Source organism: Mastigoproctus giganteus, chromosome 13, assembly GCF_048544385.1.
Source record: "Mastigoproctus giganteus isolate SK-2022 chromosome 13, ASM4854438v1, whole genome shotgun sequence".
NCBI lineage: Eukaryota > Metazoa > Arthropoda > Arachnida > Uropygi > Thelyphonidae > Mastigoproctus > Mastigoproctus giganteus.
Window position 1 is genome coordinate 140,330,585 of NC_143587.1, and position 13,672 is coordinate 140,344,256.

Here is a 13,672-nt window from a genome sequence, read left to right on the forward strand (position 1 = left end):
TTGTGCAATAAAATCTGTCAGTCATCCTGATGGTTTTTTTTTTTTTTTTTTTTTTGACAATGAAGGCCTAGTGCACCATAAATTTGTGACTAGGGCAAAACATTGAGGTTTTCACACGTTTGCTTGAGAAAGTGAGGCGAAGATGACATCAGAAATGGAAGGATAGCTGGATCCAGCACCATGACAATGTACCCAATGACAGAGTGATGGGAGTTCAACAGGTCTTGTAACAGTCCCCCCCCCCCCGACTTTGCACTCTGACTTCTGGCTGTTCCCTAAAATGAAAATAGAGCTTTAGGGCTCTCATTTTGCTACAGTGGATGATATCAAAGAATATGAAGAAGTGGCCCTAAGTGTGTGCTAAAAGACATGATTTTAAAGAATGTTTTGAAGCTTGGGAAAACTGAGGGAGCATGTGTGCAAAAAAAGGAAGGTACTTTGAATTCAAGGTGATTAGATTAATAAGCCAAACTGTTTACTCAATAAACTTTTATAGTAAAATTCCTGGAACTTTTCGAAAGTACCTCGTATGATATATACGCATGTATTTCTTCTCAAGCATATACAGGAATACCTCGCATAGCGCGGTTAATTCGTGCCAAAAAAATACCGTGCTGATCAAGGTATTATTAGTATGTATTTTAATGTAATGCGTTCCGACAATTTGATTATACAGGTCGAGTTAGCATTAGCATTAGTAGAGGCATTTGATGCAAGAAAGCAAGCTTATGCAGCATCAGCCAAAAAAAAAAAAAAAAAAAAACCACTTCACCTCTCTCTTCATTCAGAATATCTGTCCAGCTGAACTTTAAACTTAACTTATTTAGGCTATCAACTTCCACGACAAGGGATGGAAGTCTGTTCCACCAACCAACCAACCACCCGCTGGCTAAAGGCAAATTTCCGCACGTCTATCCTACATCTGTCTTTCCTCAATTTGAATTTATGCCCTCTCAGGTGATTATTCTGAGTGAGAGGAAGAATCCCATCAGCATTGAGCATGCTCAAACCATTCAAGGCTTTATACACCTCTATCAGATCACCTCGCTGGTGCCTAGTCTCCAGACACTGTAATTTGCAAAACTTAAGCCTTTCTTCATAAGAGCACCCCTTTGTTCCATTCACTAATCTTGTTGCCCTTCTCTGTACTCGTTCCAGCAACTCTACATCCTTCTTGAAATGAGGCCTCCAGACCTGTATACAGTACTCTAGGTGCGGTCTAACCATTGCCTTATAAAAGGGAATAATCACCTCCTTATCCCTGCTAGAAAAATTCCTATATATCATTGACAATACACCATGAGCTACTCTTGCAGCCCGTCTGCACTGCTCAGAGAACTTCATATTTGCCTGCGCAACCACCCCCAGGTCCCTTTCATTCTCTACCACTGTCAGTGTAGTACCACAGAGTTGATACGTTGCTCTGGGGTTGCTGTTTCCCATGTGTAGTACTTTACATTTGTCAATGTTAAACTTCATTTGCCACCTCTCAGCCCATCTGCTCAACCTTTCCAGATCCTGTTGCAGCAGCATAGTGTCAGTAGTGTCCTTGACAACCCTGCCTACCTTTGTATCGTCTGCAAACTTCGACATTAAGTTTGATATACCCTCATCAGTATCATTTATGAATACAGAAAACAATAATGGACCCAACACTGAACCCTGAGGGACTCCACTAATAACATTAGTCCACGACGAGCAGTGTCCATTGATTACCACTCTCTGTCTTCTCCCCCTCAGCCACCCCTTTATCCACAGCAGCAATTTGCCTCCAATGCCACACTGCTCCAATTTGTGCAGCAGTCTTCCATGTGCAACAGTATCAAAAGCCTTTCTAAGATCCAAGTATATAATATCAAAGTTGTTCCCTGCATCCAGTTCTCTTGTGACTGCATCATAGTATCCAATCAAATTGGTCAGGCAAGACTTCCCCTTAACAAAACCATGCTGTGTCCGAGCTATAGTTGAAGTCTTGTCTAAATGATCCTGCAGTGCTTCTTTAACTAGTGCCTCCATTAATTTTCCTGGAACAGAAGTTAAACTCACAGGTCTATAATTACTTGTGTCAGCCTTTGATCTTCCTTTGTGAATTGGGGTGACATTTGCCCCCCTGGTCTGTGGGTACCTCCCCTGAGTCCAAGGAAGCTCTCATAATTATGGCTAAGGGTGTTTGCTTACTTCCTTTGCTGCCTCCTTTAATATAACTGGATAGATCCCATCCACCCCGGGTGCCTTTCTTGTGTTTATCTTCAACAATTTCTCCTCCACTTTACTCTCAGTTATTACAAGATTCTCTAGCTTACTGCTAGAGTTGAATACACCTCTGGCTTTCCCCTCGCTAAATAAGTCCTCATGTGTGAATGTCGATGCAAAATATTCATTTAGTTTGTTAGCTACCTGAGCAGGATCATCAACAGTTGACCCATCGATATCAAGTGGACCAATCTGATTCATCCCCTTCCTTCTAGAGTTTACATAAGTAAAGAACTCTTTGCTGTTTTTCTTTGCATCCCAAAAAAAAAAAAAAAAAAAAAAAAAAATCTTTGCATCCCTTGCCAAAGATTTCTCGTAATCTGCCTTCGCCTGCCTAACCTCCTTTGTAACTTGGTTACAGATCAACTTGTATCTATCATAGGCTTCTGTGTCATGTGTTAATTTGTATGTATCCCATGCATGTTTCTTCTCTGCCATATGCCTCATCAGTTCATCTGACATCGAGTTTGAAAAATATATGTGTTTGTTTACTATAAATTGATGCACACGAAGTTCTTACAAAACGGAAACTAAAATGATAAAAATGAAAAATATTAGTCAGTACAGTACAAATGATTTTTATTGCAGTATGTACATACCAAAAGAATATGAGTGAAAGTATGTACTGTAGTTTTATTTTGAAAAATAACTGATCAGCTTAGTTTGCACAGTTTTTTTTTTTTTTCCTTCTTTTCATCTGCATACATCTCTTTATAACATCGAATGTCATTTTGCAGTGCCTGCCTTACTTTCATACCTCGTTCGACGTTTTGATCTAGAAGAACACTCAGCGCCATTACATTTCTTCTTTCCACTCATATTTGCATATAAAGGTGTAACATTTTTAAAATATATTGTTTAATAAAAATACATAGCGAATTTGTACAGCTTACGCACAATCAACAACCTCACTGCGCGGAATCTAGAGTGTTTACTAATGTATGAATGCTAGCAGAGTCCGTATATAATGGGAGTTTCGACAACAGTCAGAATGGTCTTTAATCAATAACGCATTGGCCTACATGCTGGCATTATAATATATACATATATACATATTAAATGTATTGGTGCGTAACGCAGTTAATTTTTTTTCAATTTGTAAACGGCGCTGTAGCGAAACCCGCGCTGTTCGAAACCATGCTATTTGAGGTATTCCTGTATATATATGTATGTATGTTTGAGAAGAAATACATTTTTACTTGAAGAAAAGCATATTCATTGTATAATGTGCTAAAAAACATTTATATTTTATTTTGCACTGGAATTCTGCAATGAGGAGAACAGGTTTATGAGTTGCAGTGAATTGTCCAAATGTTGGATAAGTTTACCCCAAAGCAATTGGATTGATAACACTATTAATCAGAAAAAGTTTGCGTATATTTATCTGTTTCTTATTGAAGGCTTTATGGTTTTGTAACATTTATATATATTACATAAGCATGCATCAGTACTTTGAGCCTTTAGTGTTTGCGTGTTTGTTTTTTAGCAGTTTGCTATGTTTACCAAATGAAGGTGCAAGTTATTTCCATACTTGTTTTGCTCTGTTTATATTATATAGGTGTAAACCAATTTTTGCATTGCCTATGAAGTCTGTTTTGTAATGGCTGTGGGTAACTCATTTCTGCTGTAGTATTTGCAGGTCTGCATAAGAGGGATAGTTGGCTATAGTGGTGCTGCGTATAGTGGCTGTGTTAAAATATGCTCTCAGTTATATTGAAATTTTGGTGGTTTAAGCATAAAAAACTGAAAATACATATTACCATACAGAAGAAGAGGTACAGAGGATTCATTAGAAACATATTTTTATATCTGTGTGGTAAATATTTAGGCTCTAAGATTAAAATAACAGTTTAATGATTAGCGCATTCAAAATTACAGAAGATTATTTTTTATTATTTTTTTTTTTTGCTAGTTGTTGGCGCATAGGCTTCTGTGGCCATAATGCACCTCCCAAAGTTTTTGTAGTACTTTGATCCAAGCCCTAGGCAGGAATCGAACCCGTGACCTTCGAGTTGCCAGGCAGGCACTTTACCTACTCGGCTAGCCCGGCCGGCACAGAAGATTGTGCAGTGGTTAATGCTATAGAAAGGAGTGTAAATTTGAAATACAGGAACGAATATTTTAAAACGTAAGAAATGTATTCATTAGGGGTTAAGACTCTGCGAATTAGCATGAAAATATGTTTATCTTAAGGAAACGTTGCATGCTTTATGGTTTGGGCGAAAGTTATTTTAAAATATATTCGACCTAATTAATCGGAAATATTGGACATTAATTATACATCGAAGAAGAGGGATAATAGCATAACCTTACGAATAAATTCATTGACTGAAGGTGTAATAATTACTTGTGCAAATCTAATGAATAATATATATCCGTTTATATACATAGACGACCTCTGGAAACCAGGCGAAAACCAGTTGTAATCGGCCTTCTGCACTAAGCGGAGCTCTGTTGTAGTCACCTTTCTTCTTCAAAAGCGTCTCGTGGGATGCATGATGACTCTTCCTATGATTAAAGCCGGCCCCTTTCAAAATCGGCCATGTGGTAGGCAGTGGCATACCATCACATTATCTGATGCCACAGTGACCATAACAAAACCAATTCCAGAAACTGCTGTTAAAGGAAGACCTTTACAACTAGATGAAAGGATGGGATCAATGAACTTTTGGGCGTGACATTTTGTGGTGCCACTCGTATAGCACATGATCGATGCTGTTGGTGGCCACAATAGCTCCTCAGAGAATTATGTGACTGGAGGAGGATGAGGGATGGTTTCATGAATCTTAACTGTATGCCTTTTACTATGTCAATTTGTAATCCACCTTCCAGAGAAGATTCTTCAGAATTGGATGATGAATCTGCTAAACAGCATAATTGGGTTTCATACCCGAGAACCCTGTTCAAGTAAAGCAGCACATTTCCCTAATCAGCAAGAAATGGATGACTTAATTGGATGATTAATGAGGGACTTGGGTCTAACCAAATCCAGTGCAGAGCTCCTGATATCTTGTTTAAAAGAGTGGAACCTACTGGATACCTGCTGCAAGACTTCTACATACAGAAAAAGATGCTTATGCAGAGAAAATTTTGCTTATGCACATTTTTACATTGTTGCATAATCCCTCCCTGTATATTGTTTTGATTTGATTGGTCCTTATAAAGAAGCTGATAGTAGTGATCACAGTCCATAAGGGTAGTATCTTTTCATAGAGAGTTCAAGTAAAAAGCTAGGCTGCTTCACATAATGGGAATATAGATCCATCATTTCCTGTCATGCACACTGTTCAAATTAAAGAGGAATGGAAATGTGAAATATGTGTATTGAGATAATCAAGTATAACTGACATAAATGGGATGTCTGTAAGGACTTCAAGGTGCTGGGCTTATTCTGGATTTTTTCATGGTTGTTTTACTAAATTCCCTTGCTTTTCTCTGTCCTTTGGGATAGCAGGACAGTAAATCAGCACTACAAGAGAACAGAATAGTCTGCAAAAATTGAGTTGCAGCCTGGTGCACACAATGTACTAAATAATCCCTTTCTTCCAAGAAAGAGTCTTGTTTGCACCACTCCATATCAAGCTGGGAGAGCCATACAGTTTGCTAAAGCATTAGATCCTCAAGGTGATGCTTTTAAGCATATACACTCTGTTTCCAAAATTAGCATTAGCATTAATAGAGGCATACGATGCAAGAAAGCAAGCTTATGCAGCAGCATCAGCCCAAAGAAAATAAATAAATAACCCTCCCATTTCACCCCTCCATTCGTTCCAAATGCCTGTCCAGCTCAGCCTTAAATTTATTTAGGCTATTAGCTTCCACAACAAAAGATGGAAGCGTGTTCCACCAATAAATTATCTAATACAAAAGTGAAAAGTAGCATATTCATTGATCTACAAGTTAAGCAGATTTTGGTTTCACAAGAACTGGAAGCAGATTTTGTATCAATTATCTGATACAAAAGTGAAAAGCAGCATATTTATTGGTCTACAAGTTAAGCAGATTTTGGTTTCACAAGAACTGGAAGACTTTTGACTGATGCTGAGTGAAATGCCTGCAGTTGTTTCACCTTGTAGTGACTGGCTTTCTTGGTAACATTAAGAATAAAAATTATGAAGAACTAGTTGACAGATTGATTGAAAATTATGGAAAGATGGGATGCAGTATGTCAGTTAAGCACTATTATTTCTAGTTTTACCTGTATTTTTTTCAGACTCTAGGTTTGGGATGATCACCCTTTCTACAGATACATATAAATTATCAAGTGACTCAGAAGCCCATGGCAGATATAAGCTAGTCTGTAATCAGGTCACAAAGGAGGTTAGGCAGGCGAAGGCAGATTACGAGAAATCTTCGGCAAAAGATGCTAAGAAAAACAGCAAGGATTTCTTTACTTATATAAACTCTAAAAGGAAGGGGATGGATCTGATTGGTCCACTTGATATCGATGGTTCGACTGTTGATGATCCTGCTCAGATAGCAAACAAACTGAATGAGTATTTTGCATCTACATTCACACATGAGGAGTTATTAAGGTTTGAAAATGGCAGAAGGTTATCAAATTGTAGCAGGGTGCTTAATGATTTTGTAATAACTGAGAGCAAAGTGGAGGAGAAATTGTTGAAGTTAAACATAAGAAAGGCACCTGGGGTGGATGGGATCTATCCAGTTATATTAAAGGAGGTGGCAAAGCAACTAAACCCTTAGCCATAATTATGAGAACATCCTTGGATGCAGGGGAGGTCCCCACGGACTGGAGATGTGCAAATGTATCCCCAATTCACAAAGGGAAATCGAAGGGTGACACGAGTAATTACAGACCAGTTAGTTTAACTTCTGTTCCGGGTAAAATAATGGAGTCACTGGTTAAAGATGGATGTATTGCAGGATCATCTACACAAGACTGCAGCAATAATTCAGACACAGCATGGGTTTGTTAAGGGAAAGTCTTGTCTGACAAATTTGATAGGATATTATGATGTGGTGGATGCAAAAAATAATTTTGATATCATATATTTAGATTTCAGGAAAGCTTTTGACACTGTTGGGCATGGAAGACTATTGTACAAATTGGAGCAGAATGGTATTAAAGGTAAATTGCTACAATGGATAAAAGGATGGTTGAGTGGCAGAAGACAGAGGGTGGTAATTAATGGGTGCTGCTCTTCGTTATTGGTGGAGTCCCACAGGGTTTGGTATTGGGTCCTCTGTTGTTTTGTTTATTTATCAATGATATTGATGAAGATATATCAGGCTTAGTGCCGAAGTTTGCAGATGATACAAAGGTTGGCAGGGTTGTTAATGACAGTAATGGCAGTGTGCTAATGCAACAGGATCTAGATAATTTGGGCAGATGGGCTAAGAAGTGGCAACTGAAGTTTAACCTTGACAAATGCAAAGTACTGCATATGGGTAGAAGTAACCCCAGAGAAACGTACCAACTGTGTGTTACTACACTTAAGGTGATAGAAAATGAAAAAGACTTGGGAGTAATTGTGCATTCAGATATGAAGTTTTCTGAACAATGCAGACAGTTTGGCAGGGCAGGTCATGGGGTTTTGTCAATGATATATAGGAATCTTGCTAGCAGGGAAAAGGAGGTGATTGTCCCTCTGTATAAGGCAATGGTCAGGCCACGCCTTGAGTACTGCGTACAGGTCTGGAGGCCTCATTTTAGGAAGGATGTAGATTTGCTTGAGCGTGTACAGAGAAGGGAAACAAGATTGGTGAGGGGAATGAAGGGATCCTCTTAACAAGAGAGGCTTAATTTCTACAAATTGCAGTGGCTGGAGACTAGGCACCTGTACGATGATCTGATTGATGGGTATAAGGCCTTGAATGGATTGAGCATGCTGAATTCTGATGGGATCCTTCCACTTGTTCAGATTACGAACCTAAGGGGGCATAAATTCAAATTAAGAAAAGACAGTTGTAGAATAGATGTGCGGAAATTTGCCTTTAGCCAGCGGGTGGTTAATTGCCGGAACAAACTTCCATCTGTCATTGTGGAAGTTGATAGGTTAAATAAATTTAAAGAGGAACTGGACAGGCATTTGGAGGGAATGGTGTGTTTTTTTTTTGTTTTTTTTTGGCTGATGCTGCATGAGCTCATACACTTGCTTTCTTGCACACATGCCATTACTACTTCTACAATACACAAAGACATTCAAATATACATTTTGAAGGCACTTTTTTTTTTTAAATAACCTCAGGAGGATTGATACTTTTTAATTCATGATTTTTTTTTTAGCTTGTTTTCTCTAACAAGTGCCACATTTCTGGGCATACAGCAGAAGTTTACAGTAGAAAGATCATTTGAACCACAAGGGAACAGTAACAAGGAGTCAGATCATCATAAATTAAGTTATATAATATTCTCAAAGAAGAGCCTTTGGGGAGAAACTACCCAAAATTGAGTAAAGACACAAGGCTCCAGGAGTGGATGACATGCATCTTGTTACTGTCCAACCATACGAAATGTGTCCATGCCTGGTAAAATGCCAGGACAATTCCATTTCAGTAGGTACAGGTAGTGCCACGGTTTGACTCGGATAAGGAATTTGTAAACACTGTTGGCAGTTTCTCACAACTGCATAATTTAATAGTTCATTCAAGTTTATGAGTTTTGTTAACAAAAAAAGAATGGAAGTACTATAATCTACATCACTCAACGAAAGTGGGAAAAGTTTGCATAGTCAAGGTAAAAACATTATATATGACATTAGTTATTTTGATAAGGAGGCACTAAATGTAGTTTACAAGCAACAAAGCATGCAGGTGTTGCCACAGGATTTTGAAAAAAAATAATTAAAAAAGTTAAGGGGAAAGGGAAAGATAACAAGAATTCTAATTTAAAATCTCTGAAAAGCAAACAAAAACATGCTGTGGCATATCTGCCACTTATATTCTGATAGTATACACCTAAGAGGATGTTTTCTCCATGTTTGCATGTTTCTTTTTTGTGGATGACATATGCAGGAGGTATTGAAGGCAGCATATTTCCATTGTGTAATAACACAGCCTTAAGGCTAACCTTAGAAGCATCTATAAATAGTCACCATCAGGAATGTGCTTCATGTTCATTGCTGCCATTAGACCATCATCATCCTCACACACAGTGAGTTCACCTTCTGTTTGATAGAATTTATCATAGTCTTTATTTTGAGTATGAAATGTCACTTTCACAGAATGATCTTGAAGATTCCACTGTTGTAGTCTCGAGGATAAAAGCTGTTGTTCCACTGTTGTAGTCTCGAGGATAAAAGCTGTTGTTCCACTGTTGTAGTCTCGAGGATATACACGTGTCTGCTATCCATTTTTTTTTAAGGATGCAGGCTTTTTAATTTTTGCTTTTTTTAAGTGTCTCATTGACAATAAAGATAATGCCCAAATGTGAGTGTTAAAAACCATGTTACAAAAACATGTCCACAGCATGCCAGAGGGGGCTTTATTTAAAAAAAATAATTAAAATATACATTTTAAATATAAAAAATGGATTTTTCTTAGTTGCATTAAGAAAAGATCTAAAATAAAGGTGGTATCAAAAAGTGAACAATTTTGAATTGTTTCTTGCTTATTTTTAAACAAATGATTCAGTGGTATAAAATGGGATTATTTTTTCTGAATATGTGTGTTGGATTAAAAATAAATTGATGTGAAATAAATTAAAAATAAACAAGACATCCTTGTGAATGTTCAGTAATTGGAATTTATTCCACATATGTTAGCAATCTTTTGGGACTATTGAGCTGCATTCAGTTTCCTCTTTTGTAATGTGCGATGCATGACTAAGAGATTTGAATAAGAAAGGTAAACGGGTACATTTATTATATAGATGTAACTGTTACATTTTATTTAATCATACAATGTCAGTTTTGTAGTTCTTTATTTTGGCATAGTGCATTAATAATAATGACAAATTTTAGAGAGAAAACAAACTTTTTAAAAAAACAAAGAAAACAATCTGCTGTAGAACACAATTAGCAAATGTAAAACTAATAAAATCCATTTTGATTTTCAGTCTATTTTTTAAAGAAAATAAATCAGTGTTGCTAATGATATATATATGCAACACGTGAGTAAGCAGCATATTTAAAAGATGTGGAGTTATAGTTTTTGTTTTAAAAAAAAGCTATTATGTAATATACAAGTATTATCCTAAATTTTCAGTAATTCCAAAATTAAGCCATTTTATAACTAACACAATACTTCTGAAACCATGGTGTATGTTTTGTTATAGTGTTTGTTCAATATAAGCACACTCTTTCCTCTTCATTCCAGTCAATCACCAGTTTGATTAAAGATTAATTGCTATCAGCTTTCTTTCTTGTTACTTGTTTCTCTATGTATTTGTATTTTTTGTTTATCAAAATTTTTAGACAGGCAACTTTTAGCTTATTATTCAAATACTATGTGCTGTGCTTCATAGAATGGACTTGTGGGCTGCTGGCCCCTGCCATATATCAACAAGCAGCTCTCATGCACTCAGTTCAGTAATGCACACACAATGCATAAAACCATAAAATCATTTAACCATTATTAAAATGGTTAAAATGCTAAATTGATATACACCGATGAGCCAAAACATTATGACCACCTAGCTAATATGATGTTGGTCCTCCATGTGCAGCCAAAACAGCTCGTGCACAGTGAGGCATGGACGCTACAAGATTTCTAAATGTGTCTTGTGGTATCTGGTACTAACACATAACCAGCAGATCCTTTAACTCCTGTAATGTCTGTGGTTGAGATGCCGCAGATTGGAGTTGCTGTTCCAACACAAACCACAGATGCTCGATGGGATTGATGTCTGGGGAATTTGGAGGCCAGGGCAATATCTGGAAGTCTTCCTCATGTTCTGCGAACCATCAAACAATCCGGACGGTGTAGCATGTCGCATTATCTTGCTGAAAGATAGCACCGTCAGAGGGAAAGACCATTGCAGTGGAAGGGTGTACCTGGTCAGCAATGATGTTTAGGTAGGTGATAGTTGTTGTGAGAGTGCCCGGCACATGGATGACTGGACCCAGGATATCCCAGTAGAACATCACCCAAAACATGACACCACTGGCTTGTTTTCGTCCCACAGTGCATCCAGGTGCCATCACTTCCCCAGGTAAACGACGCACGCGTACTCGGCCGTCCACATGGTGCAACGTGAAACGTGATTCATCGGACCAGATGACCTTCCAATTACTCAAGATCCAGTTTCGATGCTCGCATGCCCATTGTAGGCACTGTCGCCAGTGAACCATGGTTAGCATGGGCACGGCCTGCAGCTACGCAGTCCCATTTTCGGCAGGGTTCGACATATTGTGTGTTGTGGCACTCCTGTCACAAACATTCCAATTACTAGCGAGTTGTGCCACAGTCGGCCTTCACTCACCTTGAGCATCGATGAGCCGTGGTTGTCCAAAACCTCACCGGCGGTTCATGGGTTCCCCCTCCTCGGACCACTTTCGGCAGGTACTAATCACGGCTGACTGTGAGCATCCCACCAGCAGTGCCGTTTCAGATATGCCCTGACCCAGTTGTCTGGCCATTACAGTTTGGCCTTTGTCAAACTCGCTTAAGTCCGTTGCCTTTTTCCATCTGAAAAACAAGAGTAACACTGATTAACGGTGCTCAGTATCAGGTGTTTTTTATACCGTGTCCTGACCCACGCACGTGCCATAGTTCACCTGCAGTTGCTTCAATTTGCATAACAACTCACTCGCTGGTCATAAAATTTTGGCTCATCGGTGTATGTTGCTATGCTATATAATATACAGGCGCTTCCGTAGCCAGGTGGGAAGGAGCAGCAGTGTGTAGCACACACTTCTTGATTAGACTGGGGTTCGAGCCCGTCACCACCAAATACGGAGGATGCAGAAAGGTCAGGGAATGACCACCGCATATCCCGGAGCAATATGGCCTTAGTTACTAATGCTCCTAAAAACTAAATAACAAACATATAATATACATAAGTAGCCATCTTTCAAAACCCTTATTATAGACTTGATTCCTCGTTAAGATCTTTTAGATGATATCTGATGTCTTTGTAGATTCAAAACTTTTGAACATATATTTGTGAATAAATATATATTCAAAAAGAGCCTTGATAATATATGAGAGATTCTTCTGTCAATTTGTATTTGCATTGCCTGCTGGAGTCTTGTGTTGTTTGGTGCAAAAGACTACAATAAAATTAATTATTCTGTTTTAGATGATAGTTAATTATTATGACTTTATTTTATTCACTTTTTTAGATTGAAACAAAGTGAAATATTACAAGCACCTTGATAATAAAACGGTGATTTTATTACATATACTGTAGATTGCTAAATTTTTAAAGTGTTTTTTTCCCTTGTAGTCTGATTGGACTCCGATGATGATAGCAGCATCTGTTGGTCGTGCAGATATTGTTTCTGCACTTATCTCCCGTGGCGCACGCGTTAATGCTGTAAATCAAACTGGTCAAGCAGCTTTGCATTATGCTGCTTCAAAGAATAAATATGAAGTAAGTTTTGTTAAAGTATACTAATAAATAAAATAAAGATGGCAAACAAAGTTCCCATGTTAGATACTAATTTTTAGACAGCAAGGAGGAAATTTTGTTTCCTCCTTTATATTTAAGTAGAGATGAGTGAAAAACATTTATGTTAAAACTGCCAGTAATGCATTTTTAAAAGTCAACTGTTTTGGTAATTGTCATTTTTAATAATTAACATGCATATCTTGTTCCTGATACATTTTGTGTAATACACAACTAATTTCTTGATTATTAGTACCCACATTTTAAAATGAAGACTTTTCAGTGCTATTTGTTACAGCCGTAGTTTCTAGTTGCCACATATCACTCATTCAGACACATATTAAGCAGAATCAGAATTTAGCCCAGCCAATCATTTTTCTTGCTGTAGTTTGGTAGAAAAAAAATAAAAAAAAAAACACTGAATATATATATTAGTTTGAAAAATAAATTGTTTATTGGTTATGAAGCTAGGAGGAGGCCAAGGATCAGATGTGATTCGAAGTGGAATCACATCTGACTCCTTTAATATTCAGTACACAATAAATTAAATATTTTTCATTTCTTCCTTATTGTATAAAACATGATTTTTTGACTTTGGTAGATTGTTTTAGCTCCTTAAATTTTTCGTCTAGAACTGCTGCCAGTGATGTTATTCATTGGACAAGATCACATATCAACAAGATATGGGTGAAAAAATAAACTTGGAGGACAGGCACAAAACTTGTTGCTAATTTGTATAAAAACGTTGAATTTTCTAATGACAGCAGAGATGATTTCAATGAAATTTTCAATCCCACTGTCATTAGAAAACCCATGAGAAGTGTGATATATATTATTATATTTACAAAGAACACTACCAGCTATGTGGCCCTGGGTGCCAAGCGATTGTGACCGAGTGATTTCTCT

General features: G+C 37.6%; 1 protein-coding gene across 2 annotated transcripts in view; it reads left to right on the forward strand.

Annotated features, from left to right (window-relative positions):
* LOC150076490 (uncharacterized) overlaps positions 1 to 13,672 on the forward strand; it is a 69,534-nt gene that overhangs the window by 12,530 nt on the left and 43,332 nt on the right. For both annotated transcript variants that reach the window (XM_090387497.1, XM_090387496.1), the window contains exon 4: positions 12,605 to 12,751. In XM_090387497.1, coding sequence (XP_090243623.1) covers positions 12,605 to 12,751 — 147 coding nt within the window. The remainder of the gene's footprint in view (positions 1 to 12,604; positions 12,752 to 13,672) is intronic.